The sequence below is a fragment of the Peromyscus californicus genome, unplaced genomic scaffold (genome assembly GCF_007827085.1).
Source record: "Peromyscus californicus insignis strain IS unplaced genomic scaffold, ASM782708v3 Scaffold_7__1_contigs__length_154581171, whole genome shotgun sequence".
Classification (NCBI taxonomy): Eukaryota; Metazoa; Chordata; class Mammalia; order Rodentia; family Cricetidae; genus Peromyscus; species Peromyscus californicus.
Window position 1 is genome coordinate 139,062,873 of NW_026294595.1, and position 22,541 is coordinate 139,085,413.

Sequence of the window (22,541 nt, forward strand, 5' to 3'; positions counted from 1 at the left end):
AAACAGCCAACTCATGCAATGAGCACAGGTTGATCTCAGTCCTCGGGGGAGGCTTTGCCCTGGAGGAGGTGGAAATAGGGGGTAGGTTGGGGGGAAGGGGAGGGGGGGCGGGAGGGGGGGAGAACAAAGGAATCCGTGGCTGATATGTAGAACGGAATTGTATTGTAAAATAAAATTTAAAAAAAAGATTCATAGTGTAAATTCAAGACTGCCCAAACTAGAATCCTCATGCTTCTCCTCCATGAGTGTAGAAGGAAGCCTCATCCCCAAGCCTTCCCTTATTGATTCTTGCCACATCAATCACCTCAATGAATCACAGAGGCAGGGTGTGCTTAGGGAAATAAAGGTGCGTATTTATTTGCTCTCCAACAGTATTTCTTTAAAGCCTCCTGAATGCTGAGCATGTGGCAAAAGGAGAGGTTGGTGGCAGAAGCAAATTCTCTTGACAGGTTCCAAGCCTGGGAGTCGGGGAGCCAGGGAGCAGAGAAGTAGTTTCAGGACCACATAGAGCACAACTCCAGAGCTGTCTCCAAATGTCAGGAATCAGGCTACAAGAGAAAATAAGATAAGACCTTCAACATAGGAACTGACCAAATCATTTCCATGTGGCCATCCATGAGGAAGCCAGCTGAGAGAGATCGAACAACAAAGAGGGGCTGTAGTCCAGGGGAGTTGGAATTCCAGGAGAATGGGTTCGAGTCTCACGTGCATTGTAAAATTCAAAACTCAGGGCACTGACCTAGACATCCCTTTCACTGTGTCTATCCTTTGTGCTTTGACACTAGACACCATGAAGTAAATAATTTGGATAACAAATAATGCATATAGTTCTTTGCAAAATGTTTTCAACTTCAGGGTTTCCATTCTGCACATAGAGAGACCCAGAAAGTCATTTGCCCATGGCCCTTACCCAGACAGGCTGCAGGAGAATCAAAGCCACAGGAATCCTATGTCTTTGCCCTAAGAAATAGGGGACAGTTCCCTTAAAGGACAACCAAGACAAAGGCTCTTGATTAGAGACTCCCTGCCCATGAGCCTTGAAGCCGAAAAGGACTAGAGAGATGAGTTCTATCCACCCCAACCCACTCCTTACCTTACTGTGGGAGAAGGCAGAGTCTCCCACACATGCCCGGGCAGCACTTATATTTGCCCTCACACTCGCCATCCCTATTACACATATTGGGAGGATTCAGCATCATACATCGTCCTTTAAATGTTGGGCACTTCCCAGACTTCCTCCTCACTGGTGACAGAAGAACCACAGGTCACATGTCTTAAACTTTAGAACCGCATCGCTGCTTCTTTAACCCACCCTCTCCAGCCCGAGCAAGGAAGAGCATCCCCATTCACCCTCACCTCAATCACCTCCTCCCACATATGTCCCCTGAAACAGCACCTGGCTCCTCTCTAACGTCTGGCCTCCAGTCAGTGCAGGTGGCCAGCTGTCTAGTACTGAAAGGGATGGTGGCCTCCATCAAGCCGCCTGGATGCCCAGACAGTTATTGCAAAACTGTTATAGAATGGCTGCTTCAGACAAGTGCCTCTTCCTGCCTATGGCAGTACGATGCCTTGACTGGCTGACATGTTGGATTCAACAGCTCTTAGAGACAAGGATGCCTAGGAGGACCACTTCCTCAATCCCATCCCCTTTCAGTCTAGGTCTTGAGGTTCGTTCCTCTCCTCCGGGTTCCTCTGCTGGCTCACCTGGTCTGCGGATGGGAAGAGGATTAGTGCATTTGACACCACAAGGACCTTGGCAGCATCTCTGATTTCCTGGGCATTGCCAGTCTGAATCACACTGGGGTTTCTCAGGCCTAAGGCACTTGGCAGGTTTGATAGAAGGGCAGGCTCCAATTCTGATAGAATCTAAAAAGAACGTCAAGATGTTAGTAGAGTATGGAATATTCCTGTCCTAATTCCTAGACAAAGGACCACTTTCCAGAGTATAGATCCTCATCCCAGTAGCCCACAACTTCAAAGAGAAATGACCTGACTGACCCCAGGGGAAGAAAACAAAACAAACAAATGAACATCAACTGACCGGCTTGGTCAAGCAAGACGCGTAACCAGGAATAGTCACAGACTGAGGACAAAAGGCACCGAGTCCCCGTCAAGTTCTTCCTCCTCAGGGCTACACTAGCTTACACAGAGACAGAAGGGGAAAGTAGGAATCATGGCGACCAAGAAAGATAGCTGTGAAGGGAACAGACATGTGAGCTGTTTATCACTAAAGCCAAAGGCAAAAACAGAAAGGACAGGAACAGAGATCGAGTGAGACCTGAGTCGACAGGGTGGCTGAGCCGTAAAGGGGGCATTTCTGCATGCCTGGAAGCCTCACAGGATCCTCAGACCCCAGCAAGACATGGATGCTTCCAGGAGGTCCAGAGTAAGCTGAGGAACAGCCTAGAGAAGGGAAAACACCCAAAACCACCAGGAGCCCTCACCCCTCACACTCTAGGCAGTGTCGGACCAAAGTAACGCCAACTTACCTTTTTTAACTCCTTCCACAGCCCAGGATGCCAGCATCCCCAGAGCAAGGAGCACCATGAAAGGGAAGAAGCTGCTGGACTTCATGATGAAGGCAGAGTGGTTCCAGTGACCAGTCCCAAACACCACTATTTATATCTTCACCAGTAGGTGTGGTTCCTGTGGAGTGCATTTGGCCCCTCCCAGCTGCTATTGCATAGTCAGGAAGCTTTAGCCAGAGAATAGAAGTCTTGATACTACAAAAGGAGATGGTAGTTTTTCTGTTTCAGGCAGGACCATGAGGCCAGCAGAGTCACTTCCAGAGAGTTAAAAATGAAAGGAGTTGGTTTGGAAGTTGTCCCTAGAGGGACATTCCAGGTGACCACCTGAGCATTGTGAAATCTGAGAGCCTGTTCCCTGGTAGAGAAGAGCAGAAAGGGTCAGTCACAAAAAGGTTACCAGGACCTGAAGCTGAAACATAGGAGGTGGGCTCTCAGCTGAGACTGTGACATGCACCTCTCTTTCTCATGTTCCCGGACTCTCTGGGATTTTGAAACTCCAACCTATTGCTCAATGCAAATTTCCTCTCAAAATACAGATGACTCATGGCTCAACCAACTGACGATTCTTTCTGCCAAAGTATGTGCACTGCTGTTTGCCCAGTGCCTATTCCATGACTGAAACGTGGAAACAATCCCTAAACAAATGGAAGTTGTATACAGAAGGGCCTTGCCTTCAGCAAATCTCTTTGGAAATCAGTTTCCTAGGCATGAAATGACTTGGGACTGGTCCTGAGATTAAGAGTTTGAAATGGCCCTTAAAATAATGAATGAATTGCATCCCTTAATATAAGAGAACATTGAAGTGGATTGGAGTAAAGGGACAAAGTCTCTTACTCGTCACTGTAATCAACATTGAGTTGTGACGTCATTTGAGTTCTTAAAGGAATTCTTCCTACCCCTAAATCCTCTGTGGGCATCAGACGTCAGCAAAAATTATGGCTGCGGTGCCTTCAGTCCGTTGTGTGCGATACCCCGTGTGTACAAAGTGCTTCTAATTATTAGGAGTGCCACCATTCTCTCTAGAATGCAACCCAAACTTCCCTACCTGCAAGGTTTGAGTCTTGCCTCAGCATCATGTGACCTTCTTTTAACTTCATATACGTTTACTGCATCTATATAATTTACCTCCTCCCTCTGTTCCCTCCAATCTTTCCCCCATCCTCCACTCTCTCTCAAATCCTTGGCCTCTTTTTCTTTTTCCTTTTCCTCGATGGGGTGATTTCAAGACAAGGTTTCTCTGTGTAGCCCTGGCTATCCTGGAACTCTCTCTGTAGACCGAGCTGGCCTCAAACTTTGCCTCTCAAATGCTGGCCTTAAAGGTGTGTGCCTGCACCACCACCCAGTATTGGTCTCTTTTTCTTTAATTATTACTGTTCTGTGTGTATATGAACAGATATATTAACACAGCCTGCTGAGTCCATTTAGTGTTATTCATGTTTATATGTTTTTAGCCAATTGAGGGGCTTACCCATGGGGAAGACTTCCTCTCTCATTAATTGCCTCTATCTCACCATCGGGGATGGATGATATCTTCCCTTCCACAGTGGCATGTCAACTGGTGATTTCCTTGTTCTGGTCTTACTTAGGTAGCCATACTGTTGAGATTTTATGGTCCTTGGAATTTTCCCACTCATTCCTTTAAGGAAGTTTGTAGAAATTCAAAGAGACATGAAAACGCTAAGCATTAAGTGCCGAACTCCTCAAAGTATTCTCTAATCCAGGAGCCAATTGTTAGCAGATCCTTTTATGCAGAAATTATTCAGTGGTTTAAAGTTTGGTGCCAAAGAAAAGGGGGGAAAATTAACATGCACCAAGTAACTACAGTCGGAAATAAGTGTTAACTCCTAACTAGAAAACTAGCAAGACTGTAAGAGGGAAATGGAAAGCCTGGCTTCCAGCTGTGGACACCCTTACAGCTGGCTGGGGTTTCCCTCACTTCCTCCCACACAGCCCTGTACTTCCCATTCTCTCTTTCTTCCTTTCTTCCTCAGTGCCAAGAGAGTTTCCAGAATTTTCAAAGTATTTTTTCTTGAAGAGTCAAAATGAGAATTCAGCAGCTAGATCTTTCTGTGTGTGACTAATGATCGATTGTATGACTATTTGAAACCAACTCTTCCCATCAGGAAGAACCCTGTAATCAATCAGGATAGTGGTGCATGGCAATTTCTATTTTCAACATAATGGATTCTAAATCTTTAAATAATATAACGTTAAGGTTAAAAGGAGCCTCTGAAGTTATCTAGAGGATAACCAAGGACCTACAGCTACAAATCCTGAGCCAAATCTAGCAGGATTTTTTTTTCAGATTCATTTATTTTAATGTGTATTTTAATGTGTATGAGTATTTTGCCGGCATGTATGTCTGTACACTGCTTGTGTGCCTAGTACCCAAGGATGCCTGGAGAGGGCAGCAGATCCCCTGGGACTGGAGTTTCAGACTCCAGCTTTAGCTGTGAGCCACTGTGAATGCTGGGAATTAAACCTAGGTCTTCGGAGAGGGCAGCCAGTGCTCTTAACTGCTGAGCCATCTCTCCAGCCTTCAGCAGGCTGCATGCATGCGTGGGTGCATGCGTGCGTGCGTGCGTGCGTGCGTGCATGTGTATGTGTGTGTTTGGAAGATTATTGGAGCATAGTCAAAAACTCATTCATTTATAAATTGTTTATAGCTTTTAGTCTCCTATAATGATAGTGTAACGTAGTTGCATCAGAACCTGAAATATTTACTACAAAATCTAAAATATCTAATGTTTGGTACTTTACAGAAAATGTTTTGTGGTCTCTGATTCAGGCCAAACTCTCAACTTGTAGTTAAAGAAACAAGAGAACATATAAGCCCCAAGTTACATAATGAGTTAATTCTAGAATTTAAGACAGCTTCTCTAAAACAGCTGACTCATACCTAAAACCTGTTTGGTTATGGATACATCCTCTTATAACCCTGTCTTAGCCTATGATTTATTCACTAAATTGACTTCACACACTCTCTTGGCATCTGTTAAACTCTATATATCGATTCATTCATTCACACAAAAATAACTTAACAATTACTTACCCCATGCCAGGTGCTGTGCTAGGTCCTGAGGTTTCATTGAAGAAGACACATTGGGCAATACCTCACAGTCATCAGAACTTTCAAGTCAGACATACCTGACATGTAAAATGACTGGACCTCTTTTGGTTCCTGTTACTCAGCTGTGAATGGGAACGTTGCTTTTCTCCTGTGTGGGACAGATGTGATGAGAAGTAGCTGGAAAACCCACAGCAGTAGACATTGTTCTACAACTGGGAGACTGCAGACACTGGACACACAGGGAGCTATCAGTTTCTAGGTAGAGACTCAATACAAAGGGGTGGACTTTGTGACTGTGGTCCATCTTGTTCTGACCATTAGACGCAAAATCCCGTTCCATCAATGCTCTGGGTCTGTCTCTCTGGAGAATCCTGAATGTACAGTTCCTAGTAGCATTTCTTCAATGATGTATACACACACACACACACACACACACACACACACACACACACACACACAGACACACACACACACAGACACACACACACACACATATATATATATTCTTCATGAGGCACATCATCCTTTGGGCCTCAGGACACTGGCTTCAAAAGACTATTTCCAGGGTCAACAGTTTGCAACAGTTCGGTTCTTCCTCATGGTCCATCAATGTCAGCATAGGAAGAGGAACCCTGCAATGGGTGGTGCCTAGAGCAGTAGCAGGTCATTGTGAGGCCTTCACTCTTCTGTGAGTGTCCACATGCCTTTGGGGGAGCAACCTTAAATGTCGTTTTAGGAGTCCATGGTAGAGCTAGGTATGGAGACACAACTGAAATTCAATCCCAGCACTCAGGAAGGGTGACAGTGAGCTGGAGGTCAGCCTGGCTTATATAACCAGACTCTGGAGCCAAGAAAATAAATAATCCAAGTTGCTCACACCTGTAATCGCAACACTTGGGAGGCTGAGGCAGGAGGATCACCTCAAGTTGACCAATCACTAGCTGCTTAATTAGTTTCAGGTCAGGGCTTCAGAGTGAAACTTTGTCTCTATAAATACATAAACCTAAATAGAAAACTAAAGAAGAAACATTAATTTCAATACTTTCAGTAACACTTTTTTTCTTTTGGACAGAAGATATCACACTCTCATTTTACACCACATGTTCCCTTTGCAAATTATGAAGCCAGTGCAAGGGCTTATGGGTAAAGAATGCATTTCATTCACATAAGAAATGCCCATGCCTCATCCACCATGGCTCAAGACTGACCCTGACATGTCAATCAGAGACAAAACACATGACTACCAGTGAAAGGAAACAGGGAAAAGAAAATCTGAATGATTAACCTCTGTAACAAACTACAAGCAGCCAGGAGAAACATCCTCCCAAATCAGTAAAGTCCACCTCCTTTTGCCTGGACCCCAGGATGTTATCTGTCAATGAATATGAGTGTGAGCTTGTGTGTGTGTGTGTGTGTGTGTGTGTGTGTGTGTGTGTGTGTGTGTAAATTTTAAAAAACAACCATTAGAAAGGCCTGTGAGTTGAAGTGCTATGGTGGTTTGGGAAGCCCTGGGTAGGAGGTAGAAGCAGCCACACTCACCCACAAGGAAGTTGTTGAAGGCGCCAGCACAGGATGCCAGCAATGGAGATACATTCTCTAGAGTAGGATAAATGCCGCACTAGACTCAGGCAGATCTCAGGGCAAGTTCTGCCCCACAAGCACTGGCAGTCCTGGCTGATTTAGACACTGAAAGGAAATGTTAAGTTTTAAGGAACTGGATATAGGTAGTTCTCTCAGTTAAACCAGGGTGAACGGACTTATCTTTACAGATGAAGTTATACCTCAGAAGTTTCCCCACTTCTGGTGTGCCTAGTGTGAAGTGCAGGATGTGACTAGATGTTGGACTTCAGATAAAGCGAGAAATCTATGGGAGCCTGCTTAAGGAATATTAGGGAATTGATTAGGATAGAAATTGAGGAAATACACTCATGAATACAGAACTGAGCAGACAGCTGAAATCATCCTCTGATCTGACCGGGAGCAAATCTTTAAGAGGTCACATACAATAGCAAGAAGCGCCACCTCCTTCGGGCCATATAGCCCAAGGTCATGGGCAGAGCAAATACCACTGCAGGTAACTACAATAAAAACTCATATTTGCCGGGCAGTGGTGGCGCACGCCTTTAATCCCAGCACTCGGGAGGCAGAGCCAGGCGGATCTCTGTGAGTTCGAGGCCAGCCTGGTCTCCAAAGCGAGTTCCAGGAAAGGCGCAAAGCTACACAGAGAAACCCTGTCTCGAAAAACCAAAAAAAAAAAAAAAAAACTCATATTTTAGAAAAGGAAACATGAAAAGCAGTATGCATGTGGTCACCAACCCCTGGAACACATTATATCCTATGTGAGTCAAGGATGTGAGCACTCCCTCTCTGGTGACAGAGGGATTTCCTTGTCCTGGTGATCTGGAAAGTCCAGTTCGGCTCTTGGAAGCCCCTCCCTTGCCTACTGCAAAGACTACAACTTCGCTGAGGAAGGCAGGCAAGGGTACACCTTTCCAGGAACTCACTTCTTCCAGATGAGTAGGACTTGGAAAATGATGTGAGCAATCAGTGGCTGCTGCTGGTGAAGCTTGAATTGCTTGTTTAGTTGGGTCCTGGTCAATTTTATTCAAGGAAAGCATGAGTTAGCAGCCACATTCCAAAACTGTGCTAAGTTGCGTTTCTGTGATTCAGTCTCTTCAACCATGAATGTGCACTTTTTCCTTCTTCTTTTTTTAACCTCTGTACCTATTTATTTATTTACTTATTTGCTTTTTCAAAGTTTCCCCTCCCTCCCCTCTTCCCAGTTCCTCCCCTGCCCCCCATCCACTCCTCCTCCATGGTTTGTCTTCAGAAAAGGGCAGGCCTCCCATGGATATCAACTAGCCATGGTTCATCGGTTACAGTGACGCTGGGCACCTTCTCTCCTATTAAGGCTGGATAAGGCGATCTAGTAGGAGGAGTAGGTACCAACAGCTAGCAACACAGTCAGAGACAGCCCCTGCTTTCACTATTGGAAGCCTCGTCTCACAAAAAGACCATGTTCCACAATTGTGCATATATGCAGAGGGCTTAGGTCAGTTCCATGCAGGCTCCCTGGTTGCAGGTTCAGTTTCTATGAGCCCCTATGAGCCCAGGTTAGCTGGTTCTGTGGGTTTTCTTGTGGTGCCCTTGACATCACTGGAGGAGTTCAAGTAGAGCTGACTGATTGTTTTTCATATATGAAAGTTTAGATTTGTGTTGCTGGGTGGTGGTGGTGCATGCCTTTAATCCCAGCACTTGAAAGGCAGAGCCAGGCAGATCTCTGTGAGTTTGAGGCCAGCCTGGTCTACAGAGCGAGATCCAGGACAGGCTCCAAAGCTACACAGAAAAAATCCTGTCTCAAAAAAAAAAAAAACAAGAAAAAAAGTTTATATTTGTGATTCTGTTAAGGGTCTTCATAAGATTATCTTTTGAGATAAATGATAAAATGATTGATCCTTTCCTTGTTACCACAAAATGGAGCCTGCAAGTAAAACAACTAGCTGAGAAAAATATCTTGCCTATTTACATTGTTAATCTATAACAAGTTACTTGGGTATTAATGTATATGGGTTTGGGGGACAACTTGTTTTTCACCTGTAATGCGTAAAACGTTGAATTATGTAAGGGATATGGAAAACGTGTTTTTTACTTGTATTTATTGCAATAATTCACTAAAAAGGTAGAATTTAACCACATTGTAATTTTTATACTACTTGAAAGATTTTGCTGGGGTATATAAGCTGTAAGGGAAAAAATAAAGACACAATGGAAGGAAAACACCAGAAAAATGTAGACGGAAAACTAGAAGGAAGATATCAAGAAAGACAGAAGAGAAACATCAGGGTGGAAAAACAAAACAGAAGAGAAACAGAGTAAAACAAACGACAGTAAAAATAATAAATGAAGAACTAAGCTTTGGCCCTCAGAAAAGTCCTCATGTGTCTGTTTGTCTGTCCAGTAGTTTGCCTACTCTGTGTCTCCTCTTCAGTTTCTTGGAACTGCTGAAGGCTTGCCATTCATCAACACCCTAGGTGAGATCCTGACATGTTGGAGATGTGTGTGTGTGTGTGTGTGTGTGTGTGTGTGTGTGTGTGTGTGTGTGTGTTTCCCTTTTTCACCAGCCCCAGAAAGTTAAGTTTTGCGCCCCTCACCAGCAATAGAGAATTAAACTTTAGTACCTCAGATAGAAAAGTCAAGTTGAGTGATAGTCAGCTGACTCTGTTGACTGCCCCACGAACCCTGAGCTGCTGGAGGCTGGTCCTCATGACAGCTATAGTTCTCATTTACTTTGTGGCTAATATACACTTATGAGTGAGTACATGCCATGTTTGTCTTTCTCAGTCTGGTTACCTCATTCAGGATGATCTTTCTAGTTCCATCCATTTGCCAGCAAATTTCCTAATGTCGTCATTTTTACAGCTGAATAATATTCCATTGTGTAAATGTACCACATTTTCTTTATCCATTCTTCAGTTGAGGGACCTCTAGGTTGTTTCCAGTTTCTGGCTATTATGAATAAAGCTGCCAGGAACATAGTTGGGCAAGTGTCCTTGTGGTGTGGTGAAGTATCCTTTGGATATATGCTCAGGAGTTGTGTAGCTGGGTCTTGAGGTATATCGATTTCCAAATTTCTGGAAACCCACCATATTGAATTCCAAAGTGCTGTACAAGTTTGCACGCCCACCAGCAATGGAAGAATGTTCCCCGTGCTCCACATCCTCTCCAGCATGAGCTGTCACTTGTGTTTTTGATCTTAGCCATCCTGACAGGTGTAAGATGGAATCTCAGAGTTGCTTTGATTTGCATTTCCCTGATGAATAAAGACGTTGAACATTTCTTTAAGTGATTCTTGGCCATTTGAGATTCCTCTGTTGAGAATTCTCTGTAGATCTGTACCACATTTTTAATTGGCTTATTTGGTTTTTTGATGTCTAGTTTCTTGAGTTCTTTATATACTTTGAATATTAGCCCTCTGTCAGATGTGGAGTTAGTGAAGATCTTTTTCCATCTGTGAGCTGTCATTTTGTCCTTTTGACAGTGTCCTTTGCTTTATAGAAACTTTTCAATTTCATGAGGTCCCATTTATTAAGTGTTGATCTTAGTTCTGCCCCACTGCTGTTCTGTTCAGGAAGTTGTCTCCTGTGCCAATTAATTCAAGGCTATTCCCTACTTTCTTTTCTATCAGGTTTAGTGTATCTGGTTTTATGTTAAGGTCTTTGATCCACTTGGACTTGAGTTTTATGCAGGGTGATAGATATGGATCTATTTGCATTCTTCCACATACCAACATCCAGTAAGACCAGAACCATTTATTGAAGATGTTTTCTTTTTTCCATTGTATAATTTTGGCTTCTTTGTCAAAAATCAAGTGTCCATAGGTGTGTGGATTTACTCCTGTACCTATGGTCATGTCAGAGGAGCTGCAGACAGCAATTGAGCTTATGGAATACAGACCAGGGGATAGCAGAGCTACTCTTGGTCCATCCTGGAGAGGATTGTTTCCAAAATGCTCCTTGCTTCTGTTATGCTTCCTCCTGCTTCCTGCTGCCGTGTTCCTGCTGTGGTTGGCATGCTGTGATTGCTATATGAAAAATCCACTCTATCTAGTATAGTGTAATTGTTTCTTGAGAAAAATTCAGTTCCTCACTGGGCACTTTACTTGAAGATCATAATGAAGATGAATTTTTATAAGAGCAATGATGATTAGTTAGATATATGATTTAACTGGATTTTCTGGGTTAGCCTTAAAAATACAGGTGGTTAGGACAGTTAGTAAAGATGATGAAGGAAATGTTTTGGGTGAAATTCTGCCAATTTCTCCAATAAAAGACACATAAAAGGCAAAAATAAGCTAGAAGTCACCTTCTCCTTTGTTACATATGAGATTTTCAGAAGATGGAAAAGAAGAACAAGGAAGTTTTGTACATTATGGACTCATGAATTTTGCCTATGGAAAAACAGGCTGATAATAATTTTCTTTAAAGAAAGCAATTATGTCTTGGGTGTTATAAAAAGGATAAGGGGAAAATTTAAAACATAACAAGCAGAAGAAAAAAATAAAATGAAGAATTAAGCTTTGGGCCTCAGAAAAGTCTGCTGTGAGAGTATGCAGTTTCGCTGAAGCCACACCCTCTTTCCAGAGTCTCTGGCCTGCTGACAGCTGACTTCTCAGCAACACTTCTGGGTCTTCAATTCAGTTCCATGGATCGACCTGTCTGTTTTTATGCCAATGCCATGCAGTTTGTTTGTTTGTTTGTTACTATTGCTCTGTAGCACAGCTTGAAATCAGGGACGGTGATAACTCCAGAAGTTCTTTTATTGTACAGGATTGTTTTAGCTATCCTAGGTTTTTTTTTTTCTGTATGAAATTGAGTATTGTTCTTTCAAGATCTGTAAAGAATTGTGTTGGGATTTGGATGGGGATTGCACTGAATCTGTAGATTGCTTTTGGTAAGATGGCTATTTTTACTATGTTAATCCTATCAACCCATGAACATGAGAGACCTTTCCATCTTCTAACATCTTCTCCAATTTCTTTTTTCAAAGACCTTGAAGGTCTTTCACTTGCTTGGTTAGAGTTACACCAAGGTATTTTATATTTATTTGAGGCTATTGTAAAGGGTGTTGATTCCCTGATTTCTTTCTCAGCCCATTTATCATTTATATATAGTAGGGGTATTCAGTTGTTTTTTGTTGCTGTTTTTCATTTTGTTTTTGAGTTAATTTTGTATACAGCCACTTTACTGAAGGAACAATCACCTGTAGATGTTCCCTGGTGGAATTTTGAGGATCACTTATGTATACTATCATATCATCTGAAAATAGCAATGCTTTGACTTCTTCCTTTCCAAACTGTATCCCCTTGATCTACTTATGTTGTCTTATTGCTCTAGCTAAAACTTCAAGTACTATATTGAATAGATATGGAGAGAGTGGACAGCCTTGTCTTGTCCCTGATATTAGTGGAAATGTTTTACATTTCTCTCCATTTAATTTGATGTTTGCTATTGACTTGCTATATATTGCCTTTATTATGTTTAGGTATATCCTTTGTATCTCTGATCTCTCTAAGACTTTTATCAGGAAGAGAATTTCGTCAAAGGCTTTTCAGCATCTAGTGAAATGGCTATGTGGGTTTTTTTTTCTTTTAGTTTGTTTATATGGTGGATTACATTGACAGATTTTCATATGTTGAACTATCCCTGCATTTCTGGGATGAAGCCTACCTGATCATGGTGGATGATGTTTTTGATGTGTTCTTGGATTCAGTTTGCTATTATTTTTGCATCTGTGTCCATGAAGAAAATTGGTCTGTAATAGTCTTTGTGTGGTTTGGGTATCAGAGTGACTATGGCCTCATAAAATGAATTTGGCAATATTCCTCCTTTTGTGGAATAATTTGAGGAGTATTGGTATTAGCTCTTCTTTGAAGGTCTAGTAGAATTCTGTGCTAAAACCATCTAGCCCTGGGCTTTTTTTTTTAATTTGGGAGATTGTTAATGACTGCTTCTATTTCCTTAGGGGTTATGGGTCTATTTAAATTGTTTTTCTGATCTTAGTTTAATTTTTGTAAGTGTTATCTATTGAGAAAGTTGTCCATTTCTTTTAGATTTTCCAGTTTTGTGGAGTACAGGTTTTTGAAGTATGACCTAATGATTCTTTGGATTTCCTTGGTGTCTGTTGTTATCTCCTCCTCTTCGATTCTGATTTTAATTTGGGTGTCCTCTCTCTGCCTTTTAGTTTGGATAAGGATTTGTCTTTCTTGTTGACTTTCTCAAAGAACCAACTCTTTGTTTCATTGATTCTTTGTTATTGATAGCTTGGAGGACCAGCCTCCAGCTACCACCAGGGTATGTTAAAAAAATCTACACAGGCAGTGAGATCTTAGGAAAAATTCTCATCTATCTGAGGGCTAGACACTTTCTATTGGAGAATATTTAGAAATAGTTTTTATCTATCTGAGGGGTAAAATAAGAAAACACACACATTTTCTGATTGTAACTTACTCTTTTACTTCATCTAGAAAAATCTCTTTCTCTGAAAATTTCTGTCTCCACATACATAATTCCGCATTGTTACATTCTCCATACGTTCTTCACACAGCCACAGGCCTCTTTTGCACAGTTACATCTCTTATCTGTACAGCTTCCTTTTCCTCGACATCTCTTTTTTACACAGATCCTCATCTCTCTTCTATACACATTTCTTCTCTCTACTCTGCTACATTCCTTCACATATTATTACATCACTTATTCACTCTTTGCTTACTCATTCTCTTATTCATTCACTCTCACGTTACTCCTGCACACTCATCTCCTTTTGAGCACACACACACACACACACACACACACACACACACACACACACACCTCACTCTTTCACTCACTCACTCACTCCTCCCAATTCTCTCTATTCTAAGCCTTTGGTTCCAATTCTCTCTGTCCATTCAGCTTCATCCCTCACTCAACATACACATCTACACACACTCACACACTCACTGCTCTCTCACAGCCAAACTCTGGACAATTACATGTTACATTTTCAGAGCCTGACCCATTCTTATAACACATGATAAGTCACTCAGTTTTTCACAGACTAAGTAGGTCACAGTGACCAACCAGTGAGTAAGCTTGGCCAAGCACTTAGCTCTAAGTTGGTTAGATTTCCCAGACAGAAAATGACATTGAAATTCAAGACTAAACCATAACAGTTAGTTAGCAGAACCTTGAGTGGTAGGTTTATGTGCTGTCAATTATGGTAGAGGGTTTATGTCTTAATGTAAACAGCCTGACCTTGATTTATCAATAAACACCTGGAAACTAGTCTTTGTGTATTTTCTGCAGGGGCAGCTTAATCTATTTTGAATTTGTTCTGAAGTCTAAAATTATCTGTCTTTGAGACTGAGAATACTGTTGCTTTCCTGTGTCAGTTACAAAAATATATTCTGATAATATTAGAATTATACAGCTTAAGTAGAAATCATCTTCCTGACCATCCACAGCAGTATGTGTGCCCAAGATGTAAAACACACTATCAATAGGCTGTGGAAAGAACCCCACAGCTGCTTTTTTTAGAGAGGTAAGTGGTGGCATATGAGAAAGTTACAGACAGAAAACAACCAGTTTCCACAGACAGTGACCCACAGACGTTGCCAAGTGGGGCTCCCCAACAGAGAGTTACTCATCTGGTAGGTCAGCCTACTGAACACTAGTTGTCACTTGCTGTATATTCCCATGGCCTCTGGTAAAACCATTGCTACCAGCAACTCTCAGCACTTTGAATTGTTCTCTTTTTTTCTATTTTATTGATTTCAGCCTTGAGTTTGATTATTTCCTGCCTGTGTTTGCCTCTTTTGTTCTAGAGCTTTCAGGTTAAGTCTCTGATATAAGAGTTCTCTAATTTCTTTATGCAGGTACTTAGTGCTATAGAAGTAACTGTCTTGTTAAATAAGAAACACAGAGCCAATTGCAAAGTTAAAAGCCCAAGAGGCCAGAGCAAAAGCTAAGAGCTAAAAACCTTACCCTTCACTGCCACTGCTATCCTCCTCAGCAAGAGAGCTACTTCCTGTGTATCTGTCTTTATATAGACTTTCTGTTCTGCCTTCTCATTGGTTGCAAACCTAACCACATGACCTCCTCGTCGTGTGACACCACCGCCCGCATGTTTGTTTGTTTGTTTGTTTGTTTGTTTGTTTTTTAATGTGCATTGGTGTTTTGCCATGGGTGTCAGATCCCCTGGAACTGGAGTTACAGACAGTTGTGAGCTGCCATGTGGGTGCTGGGAATTGAACCTGACTCCTCTGGAAAAACAGTTTGTGCTCTTCACCACTGGGACATCTTTCCAACCCCTGGTAATGTTTCTTTTACAAATGTTGGTGCCCTTGCATTTGGGACATAGATGTTCAGAATTGAGACATCATCTTGGTGGATTTTGCCTCTGATGAGTATGAAATGTCCTTCTCCATCTCTTTTGATTAATTTTTGTTTGAAGTGTATCATGCTAAATACAAAGATAGCTATACCAGCTTGCTTATTATGTCAATTTGATTGGAAAATCTTTTTCCTACCGTTTACTCTGAAGTAATGACTATCTTTTATGTTGATGTGTGTTTCCTGTATGCAGCAGAAAGATGGATTCTGTTTTTATGTCCATTCTGTTAGCCTGTGTCTTTTTATTGGGGAACTGAGTCCATTTATATTGAGAGATATTTAATAACCACTGATTGTTTTTGTTGTTGTTGGTTTTGGTGTTTTTGTTTTGGGGTATTTTTGTTTCTTTTTTGTTTGTTTGGTTTTTTTTGTTTTTTTTTTTTTTTTTTTTTTTTTTTTGAGACAGGGTTTCTCTGTGTAACAGCCTTAGCTGTCCTGAAACTCATTCTCACTCTGTAGACCAGGCTGGCCTCAACCTCACAGAGATCTGCCTGTCTCTGCCTCACAAGTGCTGGGATTAAAGATGTGCACCACCACCATCCTGTTGGTGTTGGTGATGGTGGTTGTGTGTGTGTGTGTGTGTGTGTGTGTGTGTGTGTGCTGTCTTTGGATTTTGATGTTGTCTATTGCCTGTGTTTTCTTGGTTGTAATTAACTTCCTTGGGCTGGAGTTTTCCTTCTAGTACCTTCTGTAGAGCTGGATTTGTGGATAGATATTGTTTAAATTTGACTTAGTCATGAAATATCTTATTTTCTCCATCTATGGTGACTGAAAGTTTTGCTGAGTATATTAATCTGGGCTGGCATCCGTGATCTTTTAGAGTCTGCGAGACATCTGTCCAGGCCCTTCTGGCTTTTAGGACCTCCATTGAGAAGCTGGATGTAATTCTGATAGGTCTGCCTTTATATGTTACTTAGACTTTTTCCCTTGCAGCTTTTAATATTCTTTCTTTGTTCTATATGTTTGGTGTTTTGATTATTATGCGATGTGGGGACTTTCTCTTCTGATCCAATCTATTTTGTGTTCTATAAGCTTCTTGTACCTTTAAAGGCATGTCCTTCTTTAGATTAGGGAAATTTTCTTCTATGATCTTGTTAAATATATTTTCTGGTTTTTGTGCTGAGATTCTTCTCTTCTTCTATCCCTGTTATCCTTAGGTTTGGTCTTTTCACTGTGTCTCAGATTTCCTGGATGTTTTGTGTCAGGAATTTTTTAGATTTAACATTTTCTTGAACAATGAACCTATTTCTTCTATTGAATCTTCAATGCCTGAGATTCTCTCTTCCAGCTCTTGTATTCTGTCTGTGATGCTTGCATTATCCAGATTTTCTATTTCCTGAATTCCCCCAGTTTGTGTTTTCTTTACTGCTTCTATTTTGATTTTCAGGTCATAAATAGTTTTTTCAATCATTTATTTGTTTGTTTTTTCTTGGATTTCATGGCATTCTTCAAGGGACTTGTTGATTTCCTCTAATATTTTGGTTGTCTTTTCCTTGATTTCCTTAAGAGTTTTTTATTTCCTCTTTAAGTATCTCTATCATCTCATGAAGTTGTTTTAAGGTCGTTTTCTTGTGCTTTGGCTCTGTTGGAATGTTCAGGTCTTGCTGTCATAGGGTTGCTGGGCTCTGATGGTACCATATCACCCTAGCTGTTGCTGATTATATTCTTTACACTGGTGTTCTGGCATCTGGGTATGGGATGATTAGTTCTAGTCCCTGATTTCTGAGTTTGTCTTCATTGGATGGGTGTTTTGTTCCTTGGTTTCTGTTTCCTATTTGGTCTTCTGGTCTTTGTGGCCTGGATATCTGGCAGCTGTTGTGACCTCTGATCTAATTGGAAGTCTCTGTCTAAGCTGGGCCTTAGCTTTCCAGTACTTAGCTTGACCTTTGGTGCAGTGGGGAGCTGGTTCTGACTGGTGTGGTCTGCATTTGAGTGGCAGAAGTCCCCTGCTTTCCTGGGCCCAACAGCAGGAATCCAGGGAGTGGAGGTAACTCTGCTGGCAAGTGGGTCATTCACCAAGTCTGGATGGTGTGGCATGTACCTGAGTGGTGGAAGTCCTCTGGGGTTGGAGCCAGGGCCCAGCAGTGGGGCTGAGAAGGAGCTGGGATTACATCGATTCCTAGATCCAGCCTGGCCCCCCATAATGCAGCCAGAGGTGTGGGCTTGGATATGGAGCCAGGGGTGGGGGTGGGGATGGAGGGTATGTGCAGTCTGAGGTTGTTGAGTTTGCTTTAAGGAGTGTTATCCAGTAGTGGGCAGTGTCTTATCTGGGATCCCTAGATCAGGCCTGGCCTCCAGCAAAGTAGGAGGAGGTGTGGGCCAGGATATGGAGCAGGGTGTGTGTGTGTGTGTGTGTGTGTGTGTGTGTGTGTGTGTGTGTGTGTGTAGTCTCAAATGTGTACTTCTAACCTGAAGGTGTGTATCTTCACTTAATTCTGAGAACTGTCTCCCTTATCTCTTGAAAATAGATTCTCAGCCATTTTCTCTGTTCCCTATAGGAAAGTTTTAGAGGCTATTTATTTATTTATTTATTTATTTATTTATTTTTTATTTTTTATTTTTTTTTTTTGGTTTTTCGAGACAGGGTTCTCTGTGTAGCTTTGCGCCTTTCCTGGAACTCGCTTTGGAGACCAGGCTGGCCTCGAACTCACAGAGATCCACCTGGCTCTGCCTCCCGAGTGCTGGGATTAAAGGCGTGCGCCACCACTGCCCGGCGAGGCTATTTATTAAGTTTTGTCTTTTCTTAAAGATTTCCTTCTTCATCTCTTTGTGTTATGGACCAGGTGAGTTCCTCAGTACAAGCGTCCAATTCACTAATTTTATTTTCAACTTCATCTAATCAAGATTTCTTTTTATTTATTTCCAGGATTTTTAATATCAACTTGGCAACTTTTAATAATATGTATCTCTCTACTAACATTTTTAATGAACTAAGGCTAACAACTCTTTGATCAATTGTTAGATATACTTATGCCTTGAAACTTCAGCCTCTTTCTTAATTTATTACTTTTGTTTATTTGTTTACTTACCTTGTTGAGTCAGGGTCTCACTATGTAGCCTTGACTTGCCTAGAACTCACTATGTACACTAAACTATCCTCGAACTCACAAAGCTCCTCCTGCCTCTGTCTCTCAGATTCTGGGATTAAAGACATAGATGACCATGTGGCTCATTATTTATTTTAAAAAGACGTAGTCCATTCTCCTGCCTCAGTATACCCAGTGCTGAGATTACTGGTGTGAGCCTCAACGGCTGCTTTGTCTCACTCACACCACAGTCCTCCCTGGTCACCTGTACCCTGTTTTTTCATCATCCAGTCCCTGCTCACATGTCCAGGAACATGGCCATGCCTTTAGAATATTGTCAAGCTCCTGTTGCTGGGGTGGGTTTGAGGTTTGTGCATTTACCCATGCTCCACAATCTGTCTGTAGATTGTGCCTAATCCAAGAGAAACATTGGATCATACGTGGAGTCCCACAGGAGTGGTGGGAATAATCAGGAAAAGTATTAAAATGATGAAGAAAAACTGCACTGGATGATAGCTTTTGTGTTTGGTGTTCTCCTCCTGTGACTAAGAATAAAATTCTCAGCCACTGACATTTCTGTGTGAATATATTTTAATGTCTTCTCCAATCAGGCAGCTATTCCAGTGCATTCCCCATGTAAGAATGCATACATTATATGTGGTTGAGGAAGGAAGGAAGCAGAGTCTGTGGGGCAATTATACACCTGATTCCACACAGGAAGTAAAAAGTAGCATCTCTGTCCCATTTCCTCCATTCCTTTATGGGAGAGACTGAGGGACAGGGGTGGGGCATGAGTTCACTGTGCTTCCTGGTTCTCTTATGTCTCCCTGGGAGAGTGAGAACCAGAGGCACTCTAATTCCATCCCTACTGACTCATGAACTACTTGTTCCCCGCCTTCCAAGACACTCAGGTACAACTCAGTGTCTTGAGTTGTTCATGTATCTGCTTCTCAGAAAGAGCTCTGTGATGCACACAATCTTAGACACTCTGAGTTCTCTGTTACTGAGCAATTATATGGTAATGGCTCCCAAACTTCTTTGGATAACTTGTGAAAAAGACTACATTTGATTAGTCGTCCATGAACATGGAAAATAGAATGGGATTACTATCTACCATCTACAGCATAATTATAATTGGCTCTCATCTTAAAAGCATACACTGTTCACACTAATTGGACTTCAGAAGAGGGTTAGACTGACTCACTTCACTAAGAATACCCATTTAAAATCACATAGTGAACTAGTTGTCGTGTGTGAGTTTAGGTTTCTGAATCCAGTAACTCCTGAGTAACCCCAGATACCTTCTGCTTGGCCACACCTCTCTAAACTGAGTTAGAGCCCAAATTCCAACCTCATCTCTTCCATTCAGTGTTCATCCTCTTAAAATATTTGTCCGTTCAATTACTCAAAACACATCATTGAATATCTCTTGAAAACTAAGTGCATGCAAGCACACACACACACACACACACACACACACACACACACACACACACACACAGCAGCAGCAGCAGCAGCAGCAGCAGCTCACACAAAGAGATCTACTAACTCAGATTATCACATCTCAAAAGATGTTACCCAATTGAGTTGGCCATTAAGATCATCTACTTCTAGATTCTAGAGCCCTTCTTCATCACTGCATAACTTTGTGATCTGTGTAGACAGATTTTTTGTTGGACCTCCAGCTCACAAAAAAAAATGACACAGAGACTTAATATTAATTACAAAAGCTTTGCCTATAGCTTGGGCTTGTCCCACTAGCTCTTATTGCTTAAGTTCACCCATTTCTATTTATCTACATGTTGCCACATGACTCATGGCTTTTACTTCTCCTCTTGCACATCTTGCTCTCTCTGCATCCAGCTGGCAACTCTTCCTTTCTTCTCCCCAGAGCTCTCTCTGTCCAGAAGTCCCTGCTATACCTCCTGCCTAGCTATTGACCATTTAGCTTTTTATTAAACCAATCATAGTGACATATCTTTACACCATGTAACCAATTATCTTGCAACATTTACTCCCTTTTGTCTAAATAAAAAGGAAAGGGTTTTAACTCTAACATAGTAAAACTATATGCAATAAGAACAATTATTTTTTAAATATTTTTATTTTATAATTAACTTAATTTCACATATCAGCCACGGATTCCCCAGTCCTCCCTCCTCCCCCCCCAGACCTCCCCCCACAACCCACCCCCCATTCCCACCTCCTCCAAGGCAAGGTCTCCCCTGGGGAGTCAGCCCAGCCTGGTAGACTCAGCTGAGGCAGGTCCAGTCCCCTCCTCCCTACACCAAGGCTGAGCAAAGTGTTCCAGCATAGGCCCCAGACTCCAAAAAAGCCAGCCCATGCACCAAGGACAGGTCCCAGTTCCACTGCCTGGGGGCCTCGTAAACAGTTCAAGCTAATCAACTGTCTCACTTATCCGGAGGGCCTGGTCCAGTTCCATGGGGGCTCCTCAGCTATTGGTTCACAGTTCATGTGTTTCCATTAGTTTGGCTATTTGTCCCTGTGCTTTTTCTATCATGATCTCAATATCTCTTGCTCATACAATCCCTCCTCTCTCTCACCGATTGGGCTCCAGGAGCTCCACCTGGGGCTCGGCCATGGATCTCTGCATCCACTTCCATCATACACTGGATGAGAGTTCTATCATGACAGCCAGGGTGTTCGGCCATCCAATCACCAGAGCAGGTCAGCTCAGGCACTCTCTTGACCATTGCCAGTAGTCTACAGTGGAAACATCTTTGTGAATTTCTGGGGACCTCTGTAGCACTCTGCTACTTCCTATTCCCCTGGGGTCTTCATTCATCATGGTATCTCCCTCCCTGTTCTCCCACTCTGCTCCTGATTCAGCTGGGGCCTCCCGCTCCCCTAAGCTCTCTTTCCCCCAACCCTTGCCCTCCACTACCCCCCCCACCCTCAGTTTGCTCATGTAGATCTCATCCATTTCTCTGTCATTGGGTGATCCCTATGTCTTTCTTAGGGTCCTCTTTACTAGGTAGCCTCCCTGGAGTTGTGAGTTGCAGTCTGGTTATCCTTTGCTTTACATCTAGTATCCACTTATGAGTGAGTACATACCATGTTTGTCTTTCTGAGTCTGGATTACCTCACTCAGGATGATTTTTTTTCTAGTTCCATCCATTTGCCTGCAAACCTCATGATGTCATTGTTTTTCTCTGCTGAGTAGTACTCCATTGTGTATATGTACCACATTTTATCTATCCATTCTTCAGCTGAAGGGCATCTAGGTTGCTTCAAGGTTCTGGCTATTACAAATAATGCTGCTATGAACATAGTTGAGCATGTGTCCTTGTGGTATGATTGAGCATTTCTTGGGTATATGCCCAAGACTGGTATGCTGTGGGATGGTCTGTATGTCAAATGTGTTGCTGATTGGTCAATAAATAAATCACTGATTGGTCAGTGGCCAGGCAGGAAGTATAGGTGGGACAAGGAGGAGAATAGAGCTGGGAAGTGGAAGGCTGAGTGAGAGAGACACTGCCAGCCTCCATGATGACAAACAGCATGTAAAGATGCCGGTAAGCCACGAGCCATGTGGCAAGGTATAGATTAATGGAAATGGATTAATTTAAGCTGTTAGAACAGTTAGCTAGAAGCCTGCCACAGCCATACAGTTTGTAACCAATATAAGTCTCTGTGTTTACTTGATCGGGTTTGAGCGGCTTGGGACTGGCAGGTGAGAGAGATTTATCCTGACTGTGGGCCAGGCAGGAAAACTCAAGCTACACTGGTATGGCTGGGTCTTGAGGTAGATCAATTCCCAATTTTCTAAGAAAGCGCCATATTGATTTCCAAAGTGGTTGTACAAGTTTGCATTCCCACCAACAGCATAAGAGTGTTCCCCTTGCTCCACATCCTCTCCAGCACAAGGTGTCTTCAGTGTTTTTGATCTTAGCCATTCTGACAGGTGTAAGATGGTATCTCAGAGTCATTTTGATTTGTATTTCCCTGATGACTAAGGATGTTGAGC

At 42.3% G+C, this 22,541-nt stretch overlaps 1 protein-coding gene across 1 annotated transcript; it reads right to left on the minus strand.

Moving 5' to 3' along the window:
- Positions 1 to 422: 422 nt before the first annotated feature.
- Slpi (secretory leukocyte peptidase inhibitor) lies at positions 423 to 2,755 on the minus strand. Its single transcript, XM_052726178.1, has 4 exons — positions 2,490 to 2,755; positions 1,705 to 1,866; positions 1,094 to 1,243; positions 423 to 548 (listed from the first exon to the last, which is right to left on the minus strand). The coding sequence occupies exons 1-3, from the start codon at positions 2,572 to 2,574 to the stop codon at positions 1,095 to 1,097; spliced, it is 396 nt and encodes a 131-aa protein (XP_052582138.1). The 5' UTR covers positions 2,575 to 2,755; the 3' UTR covers positions 423 to 548; position 1,094.
- Positions 2,756 to 22,541: the final 19,786 nt, after the last annotated feature.

Bases quoted from the DNA above. Each gene is read 5' to 3' on its own strand.
- Slpi (XM_052726178.1), bottom strand. From the start codon at position 2,574: ATGAAGTCCAGCAGCTTCTTCCCTTTCATGGTGCTCCTTGCTCTGGGG. The intron at 1,867-2,489 runs GTAAGTTGGCGT...CGTTCTTTTTAG, and splicing joins TGTGGAAGGAGTTAAAAAAG to ATTCTATCAGAATTGGAGCC. The intron at 1,244-1,704 runs GTGAGCCAGCAG...TTCTGTCACCAG, and splicing joins TCTTCCCATCCGCAGACCAG to TGAGGAGGAAGTCTGGGAAG.